Below are 21,848 nucleotides of genomic sequence, written 5' to 3'. Positions count from 1 at the left end.
TATTGATCACAGTGATCACTGCCCCAGATGAAGTTGTGTGCATTGAACTCGCCACATATGAATTCATTAAAATGGGTTATCTTGAAGATATCTACTAGCGCTTCTACAGAAATCCGGTTTGAAGGTTGTAGATAAAGATGAATCACTGTTATGAATAGCTTGTCAAAGGATACCTTACATGCGATGAATTCCGGGAAGTCTGAATCACTGGAATGAATTTGATAAGATGGTAGGTCCTTTCTGACGCACAGGAGCACTATGCTAACAGCACCTTGATGAAATGTATTGTAGATCACATAATTTGCGAGGCGAAAGTCGTCATTGATTCCCGCTTCTTGAACGCCAAGTCTTGGAAAGTTGTATTGCACAAGTAGATTACAAAAGTCAGCACACTTCCTTCGAAGAATGTTGGCATTCCACTGAAATATGGAGACAGCCTTGTAGCGGTTATTCATGTACTGCCTGCCGCAGTTTAGCTCGGATTGTTGACACAACAGTGCTTCCAGAGGCAACAAGGCTTTCATTTTTTGTAGGCTGTTTGCTTCCGGCAGAGCAGATAGGATTGCCTTAAGAGCTGCGAAAAGCATTGGCAAAATCTGTTGTCACCTATGCGGTGGTATGTTCGCTATTAGCTGGCGTTACTTCTACAACAGGTGCGCCAGGTAGCAGAGAAAAATGTGTGAGAATATTGCAGCTTTCTTCTGTATTACTTTGTGCCTGTTGTCGTTTGGGTTTCCGTAGCATTGATGCGTAAGACTGGGAGCTTGACTGTGATCATCTTGATTGCACTGTTGGTTGTTCTCTTGTAGAGGAATAGCTTGTTGGTTCTCTTGGCTGTGGTGGTTCCGGTGCCCGCTGACGTGGGTGATCTTGCACTGGATGTACAACCTAAAGGTTAGCGGCGGGTTCATTGCGTCGCGGTTGTCTTCCATGGATAAGTTCCTGTCGACGGATTTGTTCCGTTGCCTTGTTCTGAGAACCATGCCTGAGAAGGAGGCAGCATGGTTCCCCGCACAATTCGCACATTTATGCTGACACTAACAAACGTTACCTACACCTAGAAACGTCATCGCACACGTCGCACAGATTATACAATCATGATAGCTTCACGCGCATCTATGGCAAAACAGAGGCATTTAACTGATCTGCAATCCCACGTGCCATTCGGCTCTGGAACAACCTTCCCGAGAAAACAGTTGCGGAAACTGATTGCGAAAAATTCAAGCACTCACTGAACTCGCTTAACCCTTGTTAACCATTTATATCACACTCACTGCTCTGTGTTATTTTTTCTACCTTTTTCTTGCACGGTTATACGTTTGTAACAAACTTATAGAGTTCGTTTTTATTGTACTCATATGCAGCTTTACGTAGCTAATGTTTCTCTGACTCTTAGGCTTTTCATTACCGCTGCTGTTCTTTTTAAATTGTTATTGTATGTACTTGATTGTTAATAATGTTATCGTATGTACTTGATTGTACGCCACCTTTACTCAATCCCCATGTAGGGGCCTTGTAAGGTATTTTACAAATAAATAAATAAATAAAGTGACTTGCACTCCTTGTGGTCGTGATCTTCTGAGCAGGTTTTGCATTCATGTGTGCTGCGGCAGGTTTTCGATATGTGCCCAAATCTCTGGCAAATATAGCATCGAAGTGCTGGTCCTAGGTATTCCTCGACGGCATGGCTGGTGAAGCCCAAGTACGTTCTTCCTTGAATAAGGCCATCGTCTCTGAAAGTCACAATTGCGGTCTGAAGCGGATGCGACTTTACTGCTCCATCTTCTTGGCGGGAATACCTTATCTATCTGCGTGCCGATATAACTCCTGCGTCTTTCAAGAACTTTAGGAGTTGTTCGTCTGTATACTGCAGAAGCAGATGTCTCACTTTCCCAACGTATCGCGTGTATGACTCTGGATGAAGGGCTTGACTTCCAGGCCGCCTACACATGAAAGCATTAAAAGGCGTTTTGCGAATGCTAAGGAAGCAACGCTGACACTGAAACTTCCATCTCTGGTCGTCCTGAAAGACTGTACTTTTTTCTGTGGAAGTGGAAACAATTTGGGCAGATACTCGGTTTGGATTTACTTGACAAAAAGTAGTACCTCCACTTGTTGGGCGAAAGACAACCGGAATGCCTTCTGCTCGCTTTTTCTTATACGTGACCAAAGTAAATGGTGCATCTTCACCCATCCCTTCTTCATCACTCAGCGCATAATTCGATGTTGTATCATCAGACTTGCTGTCTACTAGGCGAGGTTTCTTGCTCTGGGCTTCACCATCCGTCATTATTCCTGAATTTGACGAATCTGATTCCGAGTTGTGGAGAACCAAACGTGCCGGCTTTATGAAGCTTTGTGACGCTTGCAAGGCCCCAGGCTTTTCATTACGGCCTGTAGCATCATTCGTATGACTTGCTACACTTGGACGAGCATAAGGCTCGTGACGATGTTCTCGGCTTCCGACCACCGCAGTGGAAAGTAATAGCCAGGTCTTCAAAAAATAAATGTCGTACCTGTAGGGATCCTCGCTCGCTGAAATTTCACCCGCCGTCTAGTTAGTCAATCGTCGTCAATGGTAACCATAAATGTCCAAAAAACCACACAAAGATAGCCACCGAACAGATACACTTCTTCCATTCTAGTTTACGCGTTCTGTGTTGCAGAAATATATCTTGCGACGCCACACCGATCAGGCCCAACCTACCACACAGCGGTGTACGTGCATTGGTTTGACATTACCAAACAATGCGATTGCAGTTGAGAGTGAAATAATGACCACGGATCCGGGCAATAAATGAGCGTGCGTACCTTTCGTCAAGATGACCACCCGCCAAGACAATAAATGAGCTCCTACTTTTGTTGAATATTATTCCGTCTCCTCCGTGTGGTGTGCTGAACAGCTTCGCTGGTCAATACCTTCATAGAGTGGAATATCTGATGATTTTTTTCTTCCCCTCACCATCCTCAACACTCCCAGTTGAGGTCTTGCATCTCCTACTAGAAAGGTCTCTTCGAAAATTCCCATTTACCACATTGACCTTGGAATCTTCTCGATGATCAAAACACCTTGGCGGACTGTCACTTCGCTTCATGACGTCGATTTCACATTATGAGCTGATGGCAAGAGAAGAATATTTTCTTGGCAGCACATTTTCCAAAAAGCGTCAATTGTCGCCTGCCGTCTCTTCCAGCGTCGTTTTAGCTCTTCAGTAGTAGTTTCGTAATTCTTTTGTACAGCGCTGTATCAGGTAACAGAAACAACTCACTTACTAATCCAAAAGTTCATGTGCTCAGTTTTTCAACGCGTTCAAAATGAAAAGCACTTATGGCCGCGCAAAGGAAGATGACGATGTTCGATTGCAATTACTCGTGTTCTGCTCGATAGTATACCAGTCCTGCGAAGAATACGCCAGCGACGCTGCAATGCTAACTGTCATTTTGTCTTGTAGAAAAAGCACAAATGATTCCGCCATCGGTTTCACTTCGAGCCTTCTATGTCTATGGTAGCGATGCACAAACGAATTCGCCACTTGTTCACCTCTGAGCTCTTGTACTTTTCACGTAATTGTGGTAAAAACTGGTGTGATCCAGCATGCATAAGTTTGCGGTGACCTCCTATTAACAACTGTCTCGCGAATGTCTGATCTGGAAGTAGAACAATATGATGTTCAAATTGGAACTTCGAGTTGTGTAGTCATGCACCAACTCTCAGATATTCGTTATCCGTGTAGGTTACAAACATGCAGATTGTAGAGCGCATTGAATAATCGGGAAAGAACTCTGGACTTTCTCTGTCTAAACATTTCGTGCCCTTTTCGTCTCATCCGTAGTGAGAGGTACGTGCAGCTTCGCTGCTACACGTCTGGCCAAACGAACAAAACGATGAACCCACAAAGGCTCTTTTTCAGTATTTGTATACGTTGACACGTCTAAAAGGTCACAAGGCTTCGCCTTAGACAAGCTGAAAATTTGCATCTATTCGTCAACGTTCGTCGCCTCCTTTGCCGATATTTATGCAGCTGAAAACATTTCATGTGATCACAACTATTATGCCGCCATCGGGTTTCTTCCGCCAACTGGGCATTGTTGAGAAGTTTTTCTGTAGATGTATCTTGCGTAACTAAGCTGGCTGTGTTACACTTAGCCAGACGATACCACCAGTGTTCCGTGCAGACAAAAAATTTGAGTACGGTAACTTTAACCCTGTTCGCTGCAAATGTCATCCAGGTGTCTTCTGTCTGACCACAGCCTACTTCTCCCAGTTGCAGGTAGTTTCATTTGCACTGCGTTCATTAAACTGACCATTGTCAATGATCCCGGAAGCTCTAAGCGAAGAAGGGACAGTGTTTTAACAGATGCAGCTCGCGCGTTTGCAATGACTAATTTCGTAGCTAAGCTGGTTTTGTCTATGTCTGCTCCATGAGCCGCTAGCCTAGCGTCGTCAAGTGTATGAAGAATGGTTTCGCAAGGTTCTTTGTTAACGTGACTAAACGCGGAACGTCAATCATGTCACAACGCGCGCATCTTCGCTCCATTTTCCCCAGTTATGCTTGTCGCTATTGGACAAACTGTCACTCTATTTTATCTTTCTTTTCCGACAGTTTCTGAAAAACAAAGTACTTTGGTCAAGTACAAGGTGGAGGAAAGTAATTATTAACAGAAAATGACACATGCACCCAATCGTAACCACTGCTGCGATTGGGTGGATGTATCATTTTCCCTTTGTGCACAAAGGATTATCTAGCAGGCGTTACTTGCTAATTAATTTTTAACCTAAATATTTAATATTGTGCAAATGAAAAATTCTGGCGGATGTCAAGAAGAAACTGATAACAGCGTTTATAGCAAACCATGTGTTCTGTGTCCCGTTTTCTGGCAAAAATAAGAGAGCGTACAAAAAAAAAACATTTACAACGAGTCCACGTACCAGCTAATACAGTGGACTGTATGACTGTGACATATGATTATATACATATGTCTCCATATGATGACATATCACTATGATACGTGATGTCACATTCTAAACAATAAGCATGCATCTGACTCAGTTCCTCGCGACAATAATGCGCGAAAACTTTACAGCTTGGCGTTAAGCAGCAAATATACTGAAGTAATTACGGCTTGCATCTTTAACAGACGGATATGGCTTGTATTTAAAGCAAAGGCAACATCGGTGGAAAGCCTGCTGAGAAGTACAGCACAGAAGGTAGTTAATTTTATGTGTAATGTGCTCTTAAATAACGTGAAGCTACGATGAGATATCAAGTTCCTGTGAATTTGAAAAATTATTTTACAATTTGTGCAGGCCGCGTTTTGTCAGGCTACCATACAAAAATTGGTGTTTGGTTCCGCGTTCCCGACGTGAATCGCGATGGCTATAGGTTAAACATTTCCAGTTGGTATTTGTAATTTTTTTTCGAACACGGAATAAAAAATAAAGATCCTACACGTTCTGGGAATCGGTGTAAGTGATGTTTTAAGAAGCCGACTAGGCGGAGGAGTCTCCTCAATATAATAAACACGCGGCGGCTTCCGGTGACGAACGCTTTCGTCACCGGAAGCCGGTGACTTAGCAGCTGGATCCAGCGACGTGGTTGCAAGTTCTTCGCTTCAACCAACCCTTGAGCCCCTTTGCCTGTCGCGTAAATCGCGTTCCCTCTTCTTCAGCGGCATGTGAAAGAAACTGGTCCAAGTTTGAAAATGTGCAAGCCAGGCTACGAAACAGGCTCGCAAGGGATCGCAATTCAAAAACTTGTGTGTGTTCACTCGAATCTCAGTGTCCGGAAGACTTCGTCGGCTGCGCAGTGAATTGTCGACGCGTCAAGAGGAACTGAATCGGACACATATTGATACAAATGACGCTCCTGAAGCTTTAATGTGAAATCATTGACTTGACTTAAAATCGTGGCTAGATTTTGAACTCGGAAGCTCTGCTGGGACTTTTGTGATGCAGTAATGTAACAAGTATATTCTTTTCAGTGTTAGAGAAATAAATGTGTTGTGTTTTTTATAGATCTGTGCACCATCATCTTTTGTTTTGAATTTTTCTTATCGTTCTTAAATAAAAACGAGAGAAACCAGCTTTTTCCATGCCCCTCGAAAATCCATTAGAGTTTACAGCTCTATGACTGTGATGCGTACAGTGGCTTTAGTGATGCGCGTAGGGCAGCCCCATCTGGTTATATTGAAGAAAACCGAGCTTTGCGTCACGAGACTGAACTCTCCACACTCATTGGCCGAAGGGCACGTGGTATCCACGCACGAGTCTTTCTTGCGGCTAGAACAGCGAAAGCTGCTCGCAGGAACGACTGACGACGATGACGACAACGACCACGATGACGACTCGTCAAATCGAGAAATCGTATACAAACCTTCGCTTAAAAAAACATAGCGGAAAAGGGGGTTATTGCAAAACGCAGCCGGCTCATTAAGCTGCGCGATCGCATTACGCTGCCTATTAGCTTCAAGGCGTATACTGCACGAGCTATTCGCATTGGTGTAAGAACGGATTCTTGTCTCCATCCTTACAAGACTAAGTATGCAGGATTACTATGAACACGATGAAAAAGAAAAGAAAAGCGCGGGAAAACGAGTGGACTGAGTTTGTCCCTTCGAGGCATAACACAGGGCGCCGTTCAAGCTTCACCACTGTCTCAAATGCCTGGCTCATAAGATGTCAGAATACATCCCGAAATGTCACTCCGAAATTTCGTAAAATTGCATCACATAATTTCGGCGCAACACGCTCAATTTTAAGTAAATCGCCCCCCCCCCCCCCCAAGAATAGATAGCAGCTTACAATATTTGCTTGCTCCGTGCCAATGCCCTTCTACTCTCATAAATTGCACATGTCATGTGACGTTGTGTTGCATGGTGAATAGAACTTACGTTTTATGTTTGCCTTGAGGATGCCCTGGAATTGACTGTCGTAGTCAAAACCACGAAGTCTCAGCTCTTTGTAGACTTCTTCGGCATCTAGATCACAGGACACGATTTCAGCGGCGTTCCGGCATGGCGGCTCTACGTCGATGATTTTCTCGTTCTCTCCAGCCATTCTAATGCGGCCGCTCGCCGCTACTCCGCCCCCCTCGGAGATCTCAAATTGTCCTGATCCCTCCATGATGTTGATGGTAAAGCGCGTGGTACCTGCGGGTAGATTAAGTTATCGGTGATGCGAAAACCATTAGAGTTACAGATTGGGTGCCAAGAAAAGTGAAGAGGAGCCGAGGATGGCAGAAAATTATGGCGGGAGGGGTGGAAATAACATAAGAAATGTTCAGGCGCAACAATTACCAAGCCAGCACAAGAGAGGGGTAATTGGAGATCGCTTGTAGAGGCCTTCACGCTGCAGTGGAAATAAAAATAGACTGAAGATGATGACGACAGCTCCACAAATAAATTCAGTAATGACGCGCTGACGGGAAAATTTCAGAACGATTGCGTTTGCTCGAGCTTCGAAGGCAAGCCAGTAGGCGTGTGCCATTAGTAGAAGCATGGTGGAAAGTGCGCTCGCACTACGTGCGACAAAAAAAGGCTAGGCCGGGGCGGTATGCTTCTGCTGTTTGAAAGGAAGAATTAATAGCCTTCTTGGAGAGGCATTCAAGGCTAGCCAGGCCGAGCAACGAAGTGTCCGCGACGCAAACGGGCCGCGAGGGTGATAAATTTATTTATTTATTTTATTTATCTATTTACCCTCACGGCCTTTCGGCATTAGAGACGGGAGTGGGTTATACAACAAATAAGAAGGAAATAAATCATAAGCTTATACACAATATTTGCTAATTATACAATGTTAGCTGAAAGTATGGTAAATGTAGTAATAGAACATGACATACAAAAGTAACATTAAACAAGGAGAAGGAAAACATCAAAAGCAGTTCGTACAAATGTTCGCTATTGTACATTGTTAGCTAGTGCTTTTCGAAAATGATCATTGTTATTAATGGAAACAATGTCAGAAGGAAGTTCATTCCATTCTTTCGACGTACGTGGCAAAAATGAGTGTAAAAACTGTGTCGTGTTACATGCACCAATTCTAACTTTATGATGATGATCAGTATGGTGAGATTAAGTAATAGGGTAGCGACATAAATTTTGGATGAAGTGTAGGGTGGTGATACAGCTTATGAAAAAATGAAAGGCGGGAAATTTTTCGACTTGTTGCTAGCGGTTGAAGACCCATATTCGATTTCATTGAACAAACGCTCGCACCACGGTAGCAATTACAAAGAATAAAACGAGTGACGTTGTCTTGGATTAGTTCAAGCTTAGTCACAGTCACGCGTTGTTTTGGATTAGTTCAAGATTAGTCACAGCTTTCTCCCCAATTCAATTGGGGGGAAAGCTGGCGGAGCTTGTCAACGAACGTGGCCCCACGGGTTGCATTCGTTGTGCCAGAAGCTGCAATGTAAGTTACACTGATAATATAGGAAAAAAAGGGGTGAGCAAAACGAGAATAATGTGAAAGCGGGGGCCAACGTTTCGATGAGTGGAGTTGTCTTTTTCACGGCCTGCTAATACAGTTATTTAGGGAAATGCCACTCCCTTTGCGAAGGCGCTGGTGGCACTGGCCCGCGGCTAGTCTGTGCGGTGATTTCGGTCTCAAATTGTTTGCTTCAATATATCGCTCGTGCCTTCGTCGTCGTCATATTGCACAGCTGGCTCGTTGGCGCTTATCATTCCAGCGTTCCCATACTGCCGCTCCCTTTGCGAAGGTGCTGACGGCACTGGCCCATGGCCAGTCTGTGCGTTGATTTCGGCCACATTTTTTTTGTCTCATTCTATCGCGAATTGAAAACACGAATGTATATAACGAATCTATAATACGAGTTAACGTGGATGTACAAAAATAAATGTGTTCGTATCATCGTTCTAAATTCAGGGTCCCTTCCATGTCGTTTGCTACACAGCTACACCTAGTCATCCACCTTCACAGAGTGGAAAGCTTTATAATTTTTTTGTTGTCAATAAAGGTATATATGCGATTGGTTCATTGCAATAATATTTTTTTGGCAGCAACCCGTTCTGCTGATGCAGACACTTGTCCGTCTGGTGGCAGTAGGCGAGCGTCAGGCACGTACTCTTGAGTGTGTGTGGCTGACGTGCAGATGACTGCTGTGCAATAGCATAATCCATGGCCTGACTGCTCTCCAGTCGGGCCCCCGGAAGACGCATAAGGGAAATTTGAGTTTATTATTTTGTTTATTATACAAGAGCGTGAACAATTTATTGCTGTAAACATTACGCTCAGCATATTAGGACGCTTGTAAGATGCATTGGGTGTCTCGTTAAAATGGGTAAAAATGTAAAACAGCATTTGCCACTCTTGGACCATGCAAATGAATAATAAAGCACTGCAGTGTACATGTCATTGTGATGTTGCTCTTTCTATGTGGAAGAATATAGTGCGTGTCGACTAGCCACGAGATAAACACGAAATAAACGACACAGCTGGAGCGTAATAATGCTTTCACCGGTAGACTGTGCATATTGTAGCTAAATCAAAAACAGGGGCCGTAGAGCGCTATTTAGGAGCCACAGCGGCATGTCGCCTTTTTAGTACCGAGTGTAACTGCGACTTCTTCACTGTGTCTTGACAAAATCACTCATACCCACTCGCGTTGTCCTCTTCATCGCAGTACAGGCGCGGCATTTGCGTCCCTCCGAAGGAAGCATTGACCCGATGCGCAATTTAAGCGGTACAACGGGACATTGGGACAGACAGAACAGGACAGTCACACACAAAAAAAAATAAAAAAACGCAAGAGCTAGTTCCACAGTTACGGCTTCTTCCCTACCACACGCACCACATCGGTGAGTGCTTGCGCCGACTGGAGCTATTGTCAATGTCAGGAACGACCTCATAATACACTTCGCTCAGGCGGCGGATCCCTATGTATGGCGCAAAGAGCCGTCTTAGGAGTTTTTTAAAGAGAAACCTTTACTGGCTGCGAACTTGCGATTTCGCCGTGGCGGTGCGCCGACGAGGCACATGACGTCACAACGCGCGCCTCGCCGCAGATCTTTCTCTCTCTCGCTCCCTAGTCACTACTGCGCATGCGCCACTAGTAGCACCGAGCCACAGGTGTTCCGCCGCTGCGCAGCACCGTGCCTTTGCGCCGCCGCCGTTTGGTATGACGTCACACCGCGTTAGTCGTCGCTGCGCTCGCCTAACTAAATTACTGGGTTTTACGTGCCGAAACCACTTTCTGATTATGAGTCACGCCGTAGTGGAGGACTCCGGAAATTTCGACCACATGGGGTTCTTTAACGTGCACCTAAATCTAAGTACACGGGTGTTTTCGCATTTCGCCCCCATCGAAATGCGGCCGCCGTGGCCGGGATTCGATCCCGCGACCTTGTGCTCAGCATCCCAACACCATAGCCACTGAGCAACCACGGCGGGTTCCGCTCGCTTCGCCAGCTGTGTCGCATGCCTGATAACATGTCGGAGGATTGAAAAGGAGAGCTCGCGTGCGCCGCAACCGCATTTGAGGTGGCAGTATGGACGGTAACAATTCTCATAAACAGGATGAGGCCTGGAGTCGACATCGGAACGTGATGAAGAGGAAACAAATCGCTCAGCGAACAGACGAACAGCGCGCTGAAAGACTGGCTAAACGCTGCAACATAGCTAGACAACCAGACTAACCTGGACTTGCAATCAAGATTAACCAAGGCTAACCCCTTAGATTTCGCTACGTATATTCTGGCATAACCGAGCTAAGGCACTGCCAATTTTTCATAGAGTCTACGATGGCGTGTTGGTATTGAAACCCAAATTTTGTAGCCGGAAGTGAAGAAAACGGACCTGTGCTGAAGATCGTACCGTTTCGCCTCTTGGTCTTGCTGAATGCAGATACGTACGAGCGCAAGCTGTCTGGCTTCTTCGGCGTGCTCAGTAATTTCGCCAACGTTGGTAGGTTGGTAGTCAAACTTGTTCAGCAGCATGACATCCAGCGTTGTCGCGGCTTCGCGACCATGGACCAAGCCAAATGGCGTCATTCCAGTATTTTCTTATCGAGCGGTATTGTAGGCGAATGTTACGTAAGGCAAAATCTGATCCCAGTTCTTACGTTCTACGTCGAAATACGTGCATATCATGTCTGCGAGGGTCTTATTAAGACGCTCGGTTAGTCCGTTCGTCTGGGGATGATATGCGGATCTTTTCCAGTGGCTTGTACCAATGAGTCTAAGAAGCGAGTGGAGAAGTTCAACAGTGAAGGCAGTTTTTCGGTCTGTGATGACTACTTTTGGGGCGCTGTGCCTAAGGACGACGCTATCAATAAAAAATGAGTTGCTTCGGCTGCTGTGTCCCGCTGTGTAGCTTTCATAACCGCGTAGCGGGTCAGGTAGTCGGTGGCAGCAATGATCCTCCTGTTGCCAGCTGTAGGTGTTGGAAATGGGCCCAGGAAATCAACTCCAACTTGGGCGAATGGTTGGCCTGGTAACTCGACCGGATCTAAGAGACCTGCGGGCTTGCCGGGAGGCACTTTGCGTCTTTGGCAGTCCGTACATGTTTGTAGTGGACGTTTTACAGCAGCGGGTAGCTTCGGCCAGTAGTACTTCTCTCGGAGTCGCGGCAATGTTCTCGTGTGGCCTAGATGACCTGCGGTGGTTTTCTCGTGGCATGCTTTTAGTAGTCCTTTTCGAAGTGATGCCAGTACGACAAGCAGGTAGGGGCTGCCACTGGCTGAAAAGTTCTTATATAGAACATCGTTCCGGAGACAAAACGACGTGAGTCCCTTGGCATAGAGTCGCGTGACCTCTTGACTTCGACCTTCCAAGAAATTCGTGAGTGGTAGCAGCTCTGGTTCGTGGCGCTACTCCTGTGAAATGGTGACGGCGTCGACGACGTCCAAAAATCTCGCGTCCACATCATCGTTACTTCCGGACTCGACGGGTGACCGCGAGAGGCAGTCGGCGTTGGTGTGCCTTTTTCCTCATTTGTAAATGATGGTCATGTCGAACTCCTGAAGCCTATGTGTCCAGCACGCCAGAGGGCCAAATCGGTCCTTCAAGTTGATCAGCCAACATTGAGAATGACGATCACTGACAACCTTGAATGAACGGCCGTAAAAGTACGGACGAAGTTTGATAACCGCCCACACCACGGGGCGAGGATATTCCTTCTCGGTAGTTGAGTGGTTTTCCTCCGTACGAGAGAGAGTTCGGCTAGGGTAGGCAATTACTTTATCGCAGCCATCTTGCCACTGCACCAGTACGGAACCCAGACCAACATTGCTTGCATCAGTGTGTAGTGCTGTAGGGGCCTCTTGGTCGAAGTGCCCAAGAACAGGAGGCGTTTGCAGGCGTTGGCGTAGTTCGCTAAATGCTACTTGCTCGTTCCCCCCCCTACCCACACACACACAGAAAGGCAACATAGTCTCGTGTCAGGCGTGTTAACGACGCAGCAATGCATGAAAAATTCGCAATAAAATGTCGGTAATAGGCCAACAGCGCCAAGAAGCGCCTCACTGCCTTCTTGTCGTGTGGCGGGGGGAACTTTGCCACGGCGTCTATTTTGGCTGGAACAGGTCGTACACCCTCGTGACTGACGACGTGGCCAAGGAAGCTCAGTTCACTGAAACCAAAATGACATTTCTTTGACTTTAACGTCAGGCCAGCTGAACATATGGCAAAGAGAACAGTGAGTAACAGGCTTAGGTACACCTCTAATATAGCTAAGAACACTATGACATCGTCAAGATAAACCAAGCATGTTTGGCACATCAGGCCTTGTAGTACGGTGCCCATTAGATGTTGAAAAGTGGCAGTCGCTGAGCACAAACCGAACGGAAGGACCTTATACTCGTGAAGACCATCGGGCGTCACGAAGGAAGTATTTTCACGGTCCCTCCCATTTACGTCGATCTGCCAATACCCGCTTCGTAGGTCCATTGAAGAAAAATAACATGCTTGCTGCAGCAGGTCCGGCGAATCGTCGATGCCTGGCAGCGGGTAGACGTCTTTCTTCGTTACCTGGTTTAATTTGCGGTGATCGATACAGAATCGCAAACTGCCGTCCTTCCTTCTGACTAAGACCAGGAGTCGCGCCCAGGGACTTTTGGAAGGCTGTATTACATCATCTTCGAGCACCTTCACTTATTTTTGAATCTCTTTGTGTACCTTTGAAGCTACACGTTAGGCATTTTGTCGAATCCGTGATGATACGGTGTTTGGCAGTGGCGTAGCTAGGTCGTCTGGCACCCGGGACCCATAGATCTTCTGTCACCCCCACCCCCCGGGTGTAGCCGGCGGAAAGAGGGGTGTCTTCAGACGTATATGACACCCCCCTCCCTCCACAGGCCCCTTGCGCCCGGGGCCCACGGCCCCCCGGCCCCCCCTATTGCTACGCCACTGGTGTTTGGTCAGTGGTGTTTGTTTGACCTTTCACATCGTCGAAAAGCAATCTTCTAACTGGTGCTCCGCTCCAAGAGGCGCTCCCGCTCGGAAGGCGACAGAGTGGAGCTGACGAGCTATACGCGGCTTTTTATCGACATTTTCTTTTGTCTGCTGGTTTTGCGCTTTCCATGCTGTCTTCGTTCACTGGCTGCCACGATGCAAACTTGGGCAAAATTCGTGCGCACGAGAAACTCGGCGCGTCCTGCCGAGCACCCCTGGTATGTTGCCATTTTGCGTCTACTGCAAATTTTCCCTGAGCAGTCTGGTTGGGAAACAATTTGGTAGCGGCAAACTGGTAAACAAAAATTAATTATCGTCTTTTAATGCCAAAACAACTTTCTGATTATGAGGCACGTCGTACTGGAGTACTAAGGAAATTTCGACCATCTGGGGTTGTTTAGCGTGCACCGAAATCCAAGTCAACCAGTGTTTTCGCATTTCGACCCCATCGAAGTGCGGCCGCCGTGGCCGGGATTCAATACCGCGACCTCGTGCTCAGCAGCCCAACACCATATCCACCGAGCAACTAGGGCAGGTGAAAACGGGTAAACATGCGCCAACACGGGAGGCGCGGTGTTGCAAGCAAACGCACCAATGTGACGATGGCGGTGGGTTGCGCGTAGTCCCAGCAAAAAGGGGTGCCCTTCTGAAGTCGCGAAATCGTCAGGCACTGTTAAAGAAATTCGTGGCAAAGCGGAGAATGCAGGAGATTAACAGCTCCGGACAAGTAAACTAAAAGGAGCGGTTATTAAGCTAGAATCCCTGAGCTGTACAGCAGGGCAGACGTAGAAAAAGGCAGACGTAGAAAGCTGTTTATGAAATAAAAAATGTGTTAATGTAAAAGACAACCCCTCAGGAGTGAAGTCTAGACACAGACAATGAACAATAATTAAATGACAAACAACGAAAAAGAAAGCTTCGCGTATCACTGATTCCCGCATATTGTGCTATCGACCGGTATTTATGAACCATAACAATCGGCATTGACCGATTTTTGTTAATCAAGCGCAAAATTTTCGTCGGCTCACCATTTTTTTGCATAATGGTCGCTCGCTGAAATCTGACGTCTTCTAGAACCACAGGTACCTTGCAGAAAGGCTTGCCGCAACGCTTTGCCAGTGACTTCCAGGCAAGGACTATATATCCAGCCGCAGGGAACACTATCCTCCCTTGAATTTGATGGCCTGTCAAATAGGAGTCTGCGCCATGGTCCCCAAGGTCCAACTGGACAATGTCCTGGGACCACTGCAGGTAATGGTGGTCGAGTACCTTGGTCACTACAGAAGCTCCGCTGAATGCAGTGCGGGTTGTTCAACTCTACAAAACATAAATCGGAGATAATTATTGCGATAGCAATTACAGCCCAGGCGAATTTCCGGCGTTAAGGTCGCCATGAGGTTCCGCATACTGTCCAAACGTGATAAGATCCTATCGCATCCTGTGTGCGTGGATGCAAGGGCAAGCGCGCGAGGGCACTTGTCTGTACTGAAAAGGACCAGCGTTCATTAGTTTTGTAGTGTTTGCATTTATTACTGTCATTTGCGAAAGAGCATACTTCGGGGATAAATCGGGCTTAAGTCGGCTTAAATACCTTTTCTTCTCGGGCAATGTTCTGGAATTATCGGGTTACAACAGAAAAGAAAGGCACGTCGGATATGAGTGCACCAAATACATCTACATATGTGTTTAAAAATGTTAGAACTGCACTTCTTACTTTCTAAACTGTAACACTGCCCAAAATAGTAATTCGTTAACTGATAACGCCTAATGCTAATTTTACGCGCATCGTTTTCGGCAAAAATGTTCTTCCTGCCCCCGAAATCGGCTTTTACACGAGCACGTTAGGAACTTGCCCTGCTTAGCAGTGGGCACTGACATGACGAATGCCGTAGCGGACGACACAATTGTCGCCAGCCTCCACGGAGCGGCGGGTGAGGAGAAGGGACGCCTTTTTACAAATTGCTAGTAGGTACAGCGGGGCGTGCCGTTTCCCGCGGTGTTCGACGTTTCTGCGCTGGAGCCAGTAAGAGCGCGTGCGAGAGATAAACTCTTGGGTCTTTACCCCTAGAATATGTGACTCTGCCTAACCACTACGGACGAGGTTTCTGAGCGCGTGCTGTATGCGTTTGTCCCCTAGACATGCCGGCATTGCAGAGTGCGGTAGAGTTTGTTTACGCTCCACCGCTGGCTGCCCGCGCGGTAAGGCAGTGGGCAGGGTGATCGCTGTGTCTGAAGGGGCAAAATTATGGCTGGTGTTGTTTAAATTGTGCCTCGCATTTTTCATCGCGACGATAGCTTCGAATTTTTACAAGCACTGCTCCAGGACGGCACGTGTAACTGGTAAACGGAGTCACGAGAGCACCTGAGGTTATAATAAAGCAGGCGGCGCAGGATCTCCGGGGCACCTAAGGGGTAGCGGGAGGGGGGGTCAAAGCTGGAAGCAAGGCGGACCGCGGGTTGGGGCCGTGGAGGCCGAAGCGTGCCAGGGGGTACACGAATAAAAAATTGGCTGTCCGCGATAGAGGACAGCCGATCTTATACACCCCAGGCCCGCGCAGGCCTCGGCGAGCCCCAATCCACGGACTAGACCGCGTTCTAGCTTTGGTGTCCTCGTTGCCGCTTTAGTGTCCTGGAAGCGCCACCAATAATGCAAAATAACGACACGTTGATACACGGTTGAATAAATATAATTACGTCCAGCCACCAACTTGCAACGCTAAGTTCAGCACTACCGTGCCCCTCGAGTACTGCCGGCACGCCTAGGGACAAACGCATGCAATACGAGCTAAGAAACTCCTTCGTAGTGCCTAGACGGAGTCATATATTCAAGGAGCCTAAATCTCCCCATTTCCTCTTTCGCGCCCCCGCTTACTCGTGCATGCGCGCAAATGTCCGGCGTCTCCGGAAAGGCCATGCCCCGCTGTACCTACTAGCAATTGTAAATACGCAGATGGGACATCGAGTCACTATAATGTGCGCTGCCTTCGCGTGCGCGTTGTGCCTGAAGATGTCGCTTCTTTCAAGCATGGAAGAAGCCCTCGAATACACGCGAAATAGCCGCGTGACTGTCGCAGGAGGCACTTTGCCTGTATTCCGGACTTCTTCCCCGCTTGAAAAAACACTTTTATGCACCATGCATTGTGCAAAAGAAACCTGTATCAGAAGTTCCCCATGTTGCCTTACAATTTTCGCATTCACACTTTTCGTCTAATTATAATGTTTGAGAAGTTTTTTAATTATTAAGACTAATTATGTAATTAGGGCGTATGCTAAAAAAGTACCTCAGTTTTTCCATGTGACGGCAAACAAGATTACCTTGGTTCTGTTCAGCTATGTGACATCTGTATATTTTTTCAATCTTGGTACATGATACATGATAATTTGGACATCCTGTACAGGCACGCTCAGCCGCTGTATTCGGTAAAGCCAGCGACCGCTTACGTACTGACCCATCGACTAGCGCGTCAGGCACATCTCTGACACAGGGGCTACCAGTGGTTTGGTGACGCCCAATGAATGTAACACTTGGCGACGACGCTTGCCTGAAAATTTCCAGTCCTGTAGAAACGGAGGACGCAGAGGACTTAATCTTCGATTGTGAGCAAATTAAGTCTGCCATGATATCTCGGCAGACGAGAGCATCAAAACCTCAAATGACGTGGGTAAGAGAATACTCTGGTAATGACACTTTAAGGGGGGTAGGCATCGGCAGTGCCGCCCCCCCTCGCCTGGAAAACTGGGAAAGGGGCTCGGGCACTAGAGCGCCCTCCCTCCCCCTCTACATAGTCGGTGCCTATGGTCACCGCTACTCTCGCAAGTTACTGTTGCTACGCTACACAAATAAAACACATTTTGCCCAAAGTTACGCACATTCCTAAGGGGATACCGAGAACTGCATTCATAGAAAACTCCAAATTCACACAGAAATTCCGAATGAAATAGAATGAAACTCTGAGTAATCTTGCCTTCCACCGTTACATGTGAAACAAACAATTTTGTTATGCTTCCAATGAACAGTATTATGCAGCCGCAGTTACTCAGTTAGCATGCGGACGCGCTGAGCACTGAGTCTCAACTAAATTTTAACAAACAGATACGAAGGCATCACGTGACGAGCGAAAGATAGCGCAGGAACAGTAAAACGAACGACACGCAAGTGTGCGGTATGTTGTTTTTATCAAGAATCCCAGATGACAATATATTATTTTATTTATGAGCTTTGCCGTAGTCGGAGAAGCACTCACTCAAACGTTACGATGGTGAAAATGAGGGGAAGAGCCTCGCACAAGGCCCAGTTAAATTTTTTGATCCACAATTATCTCAGCTTGCAGTAAATTTCGGGTATCATCTAGCGACTATTCCTTTTTTATTTATTTTCGTACGAAAACGTTTGCAGTTTCTGAGGAAAGATGATCTTAACGATTCGCGAGTGCTGCAGTGTTTGACCTTTGACGATGGGCCGTAGTCCTCCAACTTAGTGACGGTCCACGACTGCGAGTGGTCCCAGCTGACAAGGTGTGCTATGCTGGGAGTCCCGCGTGGTACAGGTATTGGCACCGGCGGATACAGCGGCGACAGATCAATCTTCACGCCGAGAACGTGCAGCTTTCCCAGTGAGTTGAGAAAGAACGCCGCGTTGTCCACGTTGCGCTTCATGAGGCCCAGGCTGGCGGCATCACTGCCCAGAGCACGGCGCAAGACTGCCTGTAATTCATTGAATAATAAACGCATGGAAGAGGACAGCATAGCGTAAAATAACGTAAAGCGAAGCGATGCGCTAACGAATGGGAATAATATTCATCACGTCCGTCGTTTTTATTATGCATCTTGTCATCATCATTATGCGAGGGCTTTAAGCGTTCACTTGCGTTACACCGCTGTGACTTGCTTTTTCTTCTCTTTTTCTTGGGGGGATTAGAAAACGAGCGCGAGAAGGCAGAAAGTGTTCCGAAGGGGAAATTCATTTTCCAATCACTCCCTAGATTGGCAAGCATGCTGCGATGCCGTCGTTAATATTGGTTTCCGCCTTTCGGTTCAACTAATAATGTATTATATCACAATCAACTCAATAATTAATTATCAAATACAGCCACATGTTAGCATCCTGTGTTATTAGAGCGCGTTAGCGTATAGCCACTGTCTACTCCATTGAATCTATCGCCTCCGCCAACTTCCAGCTTGGTGCTTGTTCAATCGAACCAGGCCGCGGATGCACATGGGGATGCTTAGCTCACGCGCGCAAATTGTCGACGAGTTTGCCATCTTGTTGCTATGCCTCAACGTAAAGACGACGCATTGTCTCCACTTTCACGCTTCCCTCAAGGAAAGTGACATAATGCTCTTGTGCCAATCACTAGATCTGGTTGTATTGTCCTTCGCAGAACTTGCTAGCTGTGCTCCTAATTACTACGAGCTTGTTAGCTCGGGCAGAACTTCTCAGTTAGGAAGAAATACTAAGCGTCGAGATGGTCACTTTGAAGGAATGGAGAAGTAGTGAAATCTTCGCCACCGTAATTGTCGGCTATCGTTCGGAGACCCACTGTTCGCGATGACTGCAGAAAAGCGAGAATTCACTCGTCATTCCTCAACAATCGCCCTTCTGGGCCTTACAGCGAACTTCATAAACAGGCGTAGCGCGTTGAGGGCATGTACAAGGCAAACACTTCAAAAAATAAAGAAATAGAGCGAGAGAGAGAGAGAGAGAGAGAGTCACCGTGGAGGCACTTTCTGACGCCAGCACTGTACCAGCCTTGGTGACCGCTTAATATGACGTCACGCGCGTTTCTTTTTTCTTATAAATTTTATATTCACACGACATGTCTTGGTCATTGGAGGTCGTCGTGCAGGTTCGATAAATTCGAGCCTTATGCATTCATTGCGTGATCAGTTGTTCTAAGATGCCCATCAGGATGAGGAACGCATGGACACGAACTGCTGCCACGCATTGCTGTATTCTGTTTAACAAAGGAGCCGCTATACGTGTCCTCAGCGTGCAGCCAAAGCAGACTCCCTCACTGGCATTACGCGGTCGGCAGCTTCCATGCATTGCACAGGTATGATGGGGCGAAAACCACTTGAAAATAATAGCAGCCATGTTATCACACTGTTACAGTATCTAGTGAACAGGATTGAGCGAACAAAATTAATCTTGGAAGAAACGTTCCCGCTTTAGGTGCAATGATCCACGGAGCAAAATTTGATATACGAAAAACTTCAAATACTCTTTAAGTTCTTCCTGAGCCCGCGGAGCATATACCGAGGGCATAAGCACAGCGTTGACGTTCCTGAACCTGCGTCTTTTCGTAGATTGAGGTATTGTTTGCAATCATGGTCATTTAGTTGATACGGAATCCCGCAAGTGCTGCTTTCGCTTGCTATATCTGACCCGTCCTTCGCCCTGGTTTTACGTTTTGATACAAAGCTTCTCTTCGGTGGTAGTGGCATAAATTTTGTACGCGGAAAAATTACGGATACTATTGAACACCGTAAGGCAGCAAGCCGGACCCTGAAGGTTTCCACAAGAGCTTTGCTAAGGTAAAATCAATAACATGTCCGTGATAACATGCAGCAAATAAAAAAAAGAAACAAAGATGTCTTCCACGTGAATGAAACAAAACTTACGTTGTTAGCCACCTCCAGGGAATTCATGAAGTGTCTATTTTTCCTGAAGCGGAACTGACATTTGTGTACTGCTTTTTTGTTGTTAGGTTGCTAGGTTGTTAGCTATTGACTTCCTAATCTTCAGTACGAAGCGGTAATGACTCAATAGTGCTAAAATTCAATAATTCGACTAACTTATACGCGTCCCATTCCAAACACGTGTCAAACGCAGGGCAGCTGCGGTCCAGCAATATCAGACTATTATTGCCATCGAAAGTGGAGATGGCGTTCACTTCCTACCATTAACTTCAGAGCCCGCCAGACAGCCAGGAGTGTCACTGAAGCCCATACAATGACTGTCGCTGAAGGTTGCCGAGTTTGAATTCACTTCAGTAAAGCAAGGTACGCGCCCTCCCCTCTTGCCATCCCGGCGAGTGCGGAATGCACACAACTTTTGCCAGCACAGATAGAGTGATAGTGTAGATGATTTGCTGGCATCTGGTACCACGAGACTATCGCCGTAGGTTTCGATGACGCGATGAGTCTCGTTTCTCTCGTCCGAAGCCGAACTGCACTGTATACGTGTTTTTATGTGGTTGCGCTAAACGGTAGGGTAACCACTTATTTATTGCGCTTTCAGGAAACTGAAGCTGCATGTAGCATAATTGCTGTTTTGGTGCCTATTCCATAAAGCAGTAAAATTGTTTAAATAATCTGTCAGTACTCATTTATTGATTGAATAACTTGCGTCGTGTAATTAGCAATATGGCAATTATTAAAGTTGTTGCCACCATGTCAATAAACGGTATCTAAATAGTCACATTTGAGAGCATCACTGATTTTTTTACAAGGCGGTATAATTAGCGTAGCTCGATTATCCGCTATTGACAGACACCCCGTGAAATCCTTTTAAGCCAGCACAGCATGCCGCTGGTGTTCCGCTTAGGCTTTATGGAATAGGCACCAAAATGCACCTTTATATGAAGAAAAAAGCTGTGCAAAAGGTGGCGCCTCAAAAACAAGTGAAACGAGTGTTTTCAAATTCTCACTGTAAATGCTGTATCCACATTGTCGCCATATAAATATAATAAAGATTGTTAGCTAATTATTGAGATAATTACTTCACACAGACAGAAAATTACTGGCCAGATCCTATCGAGGTTCTCAATACGAAACACTTTGGTTCATCCGCACATAACGCTTCCCTTTCTGTCTTTAAACGTGATCTCTCGTATGTGCGAGATCCGGCGTAAAAAAAGAAAGCAGAGGTATGCCAATATTCGAGACCGGATCAAATACGAACCGAATAGAGCCAGAGGCGAATAGGCTATCGAGCACTTTTGGAATAATAATAGAATTGCGAAGCGTCATTTTTACAATTTATCTAAAACAATGTTCACATCCTAGTAGACATGACGTTAGAAAGTTTTTGCCATTACACTGCACGTTATGATGCTTCGTTTTCAAGACAGCACAAATAAGCAGTTTGTTCAAATGCACAGGACTATTCGGAAAGTGGGAATCATAACTGTAAGGCCTGCCTCTGGAGACTGGCTTTCTAATTGACGCAGCCGACTGCAATATGGGCATTTGCACTATGCACTTCATATTTCATGCTCATATACGCAGGAATAAAATTTTATTTATTGCTCTCCAATGTTATGTTTATTTGTGCGCAACTCGCGGTCACCAATATTCTAAAACGACAAAATAAAGGCGCAGTTGCGCCCGAAAGGCGAAGCATCGTTTGCGATAGCAAATTAGCAAACAGCCATATGGAGTAAGGATAACACTTTTATCGCCCGCATGAACTTGTGAACGTTCGGTTGCTAAGTAAATGT

The 21,848-nt window shown here is 46.4% G+C and overlaps 1 protein-coding gene across 1 annotated transcript in view; it reads right to left on the bottom strand.

The window, feature by feature from the left end:
* LOC142576586 (fatty acid synthase-like) overlaps positions 1 to 21,848 on the bottom strand; it is a 285,463-nt gene that overhangs the window by 150,096 nt on the left and 113,519 nt on the right. The window contains exons 11-13 of the mRNA XM_075686771.1: positions 17,854 to 18,111; positions 14,436 to 14,652; positions 6,892 to 7,149 (exon numbers count right to left, since the gene is read on the bottom strand). Of these exons, the coding sequence (XP_075542886.1) occupies positions 6,892 to 7,149; positions 14,436 to 14,652; positions 17,854 to 18,111 (733 nt within the window). The remainder of the gene's footprint in view (positions 1 to 6,891; positions 7,150 to 14,435; positions 14,653 to 17,853; positions 18,112 to 21,848) is intronic.

Source organism: Dermacentor variabilis, chromosome 3 (genome assembly GCF_050947875.1).
Source record: "Dermacentor variabilis isolate Ectoservices chromosome 3, ASM5094787v1, whole genome shotgun sequence".
Classification (NCBI taxonomy): domain Eukaryota; kingdom Metazoa; phylum Arthropoda; class Arachnida; order Ixodida; family Ixodidae; genus Dermacentor; species Dermacentor variabilis.
This window is presented reverse-complemented; position numbering and strand designations above follow the sequence as displayed.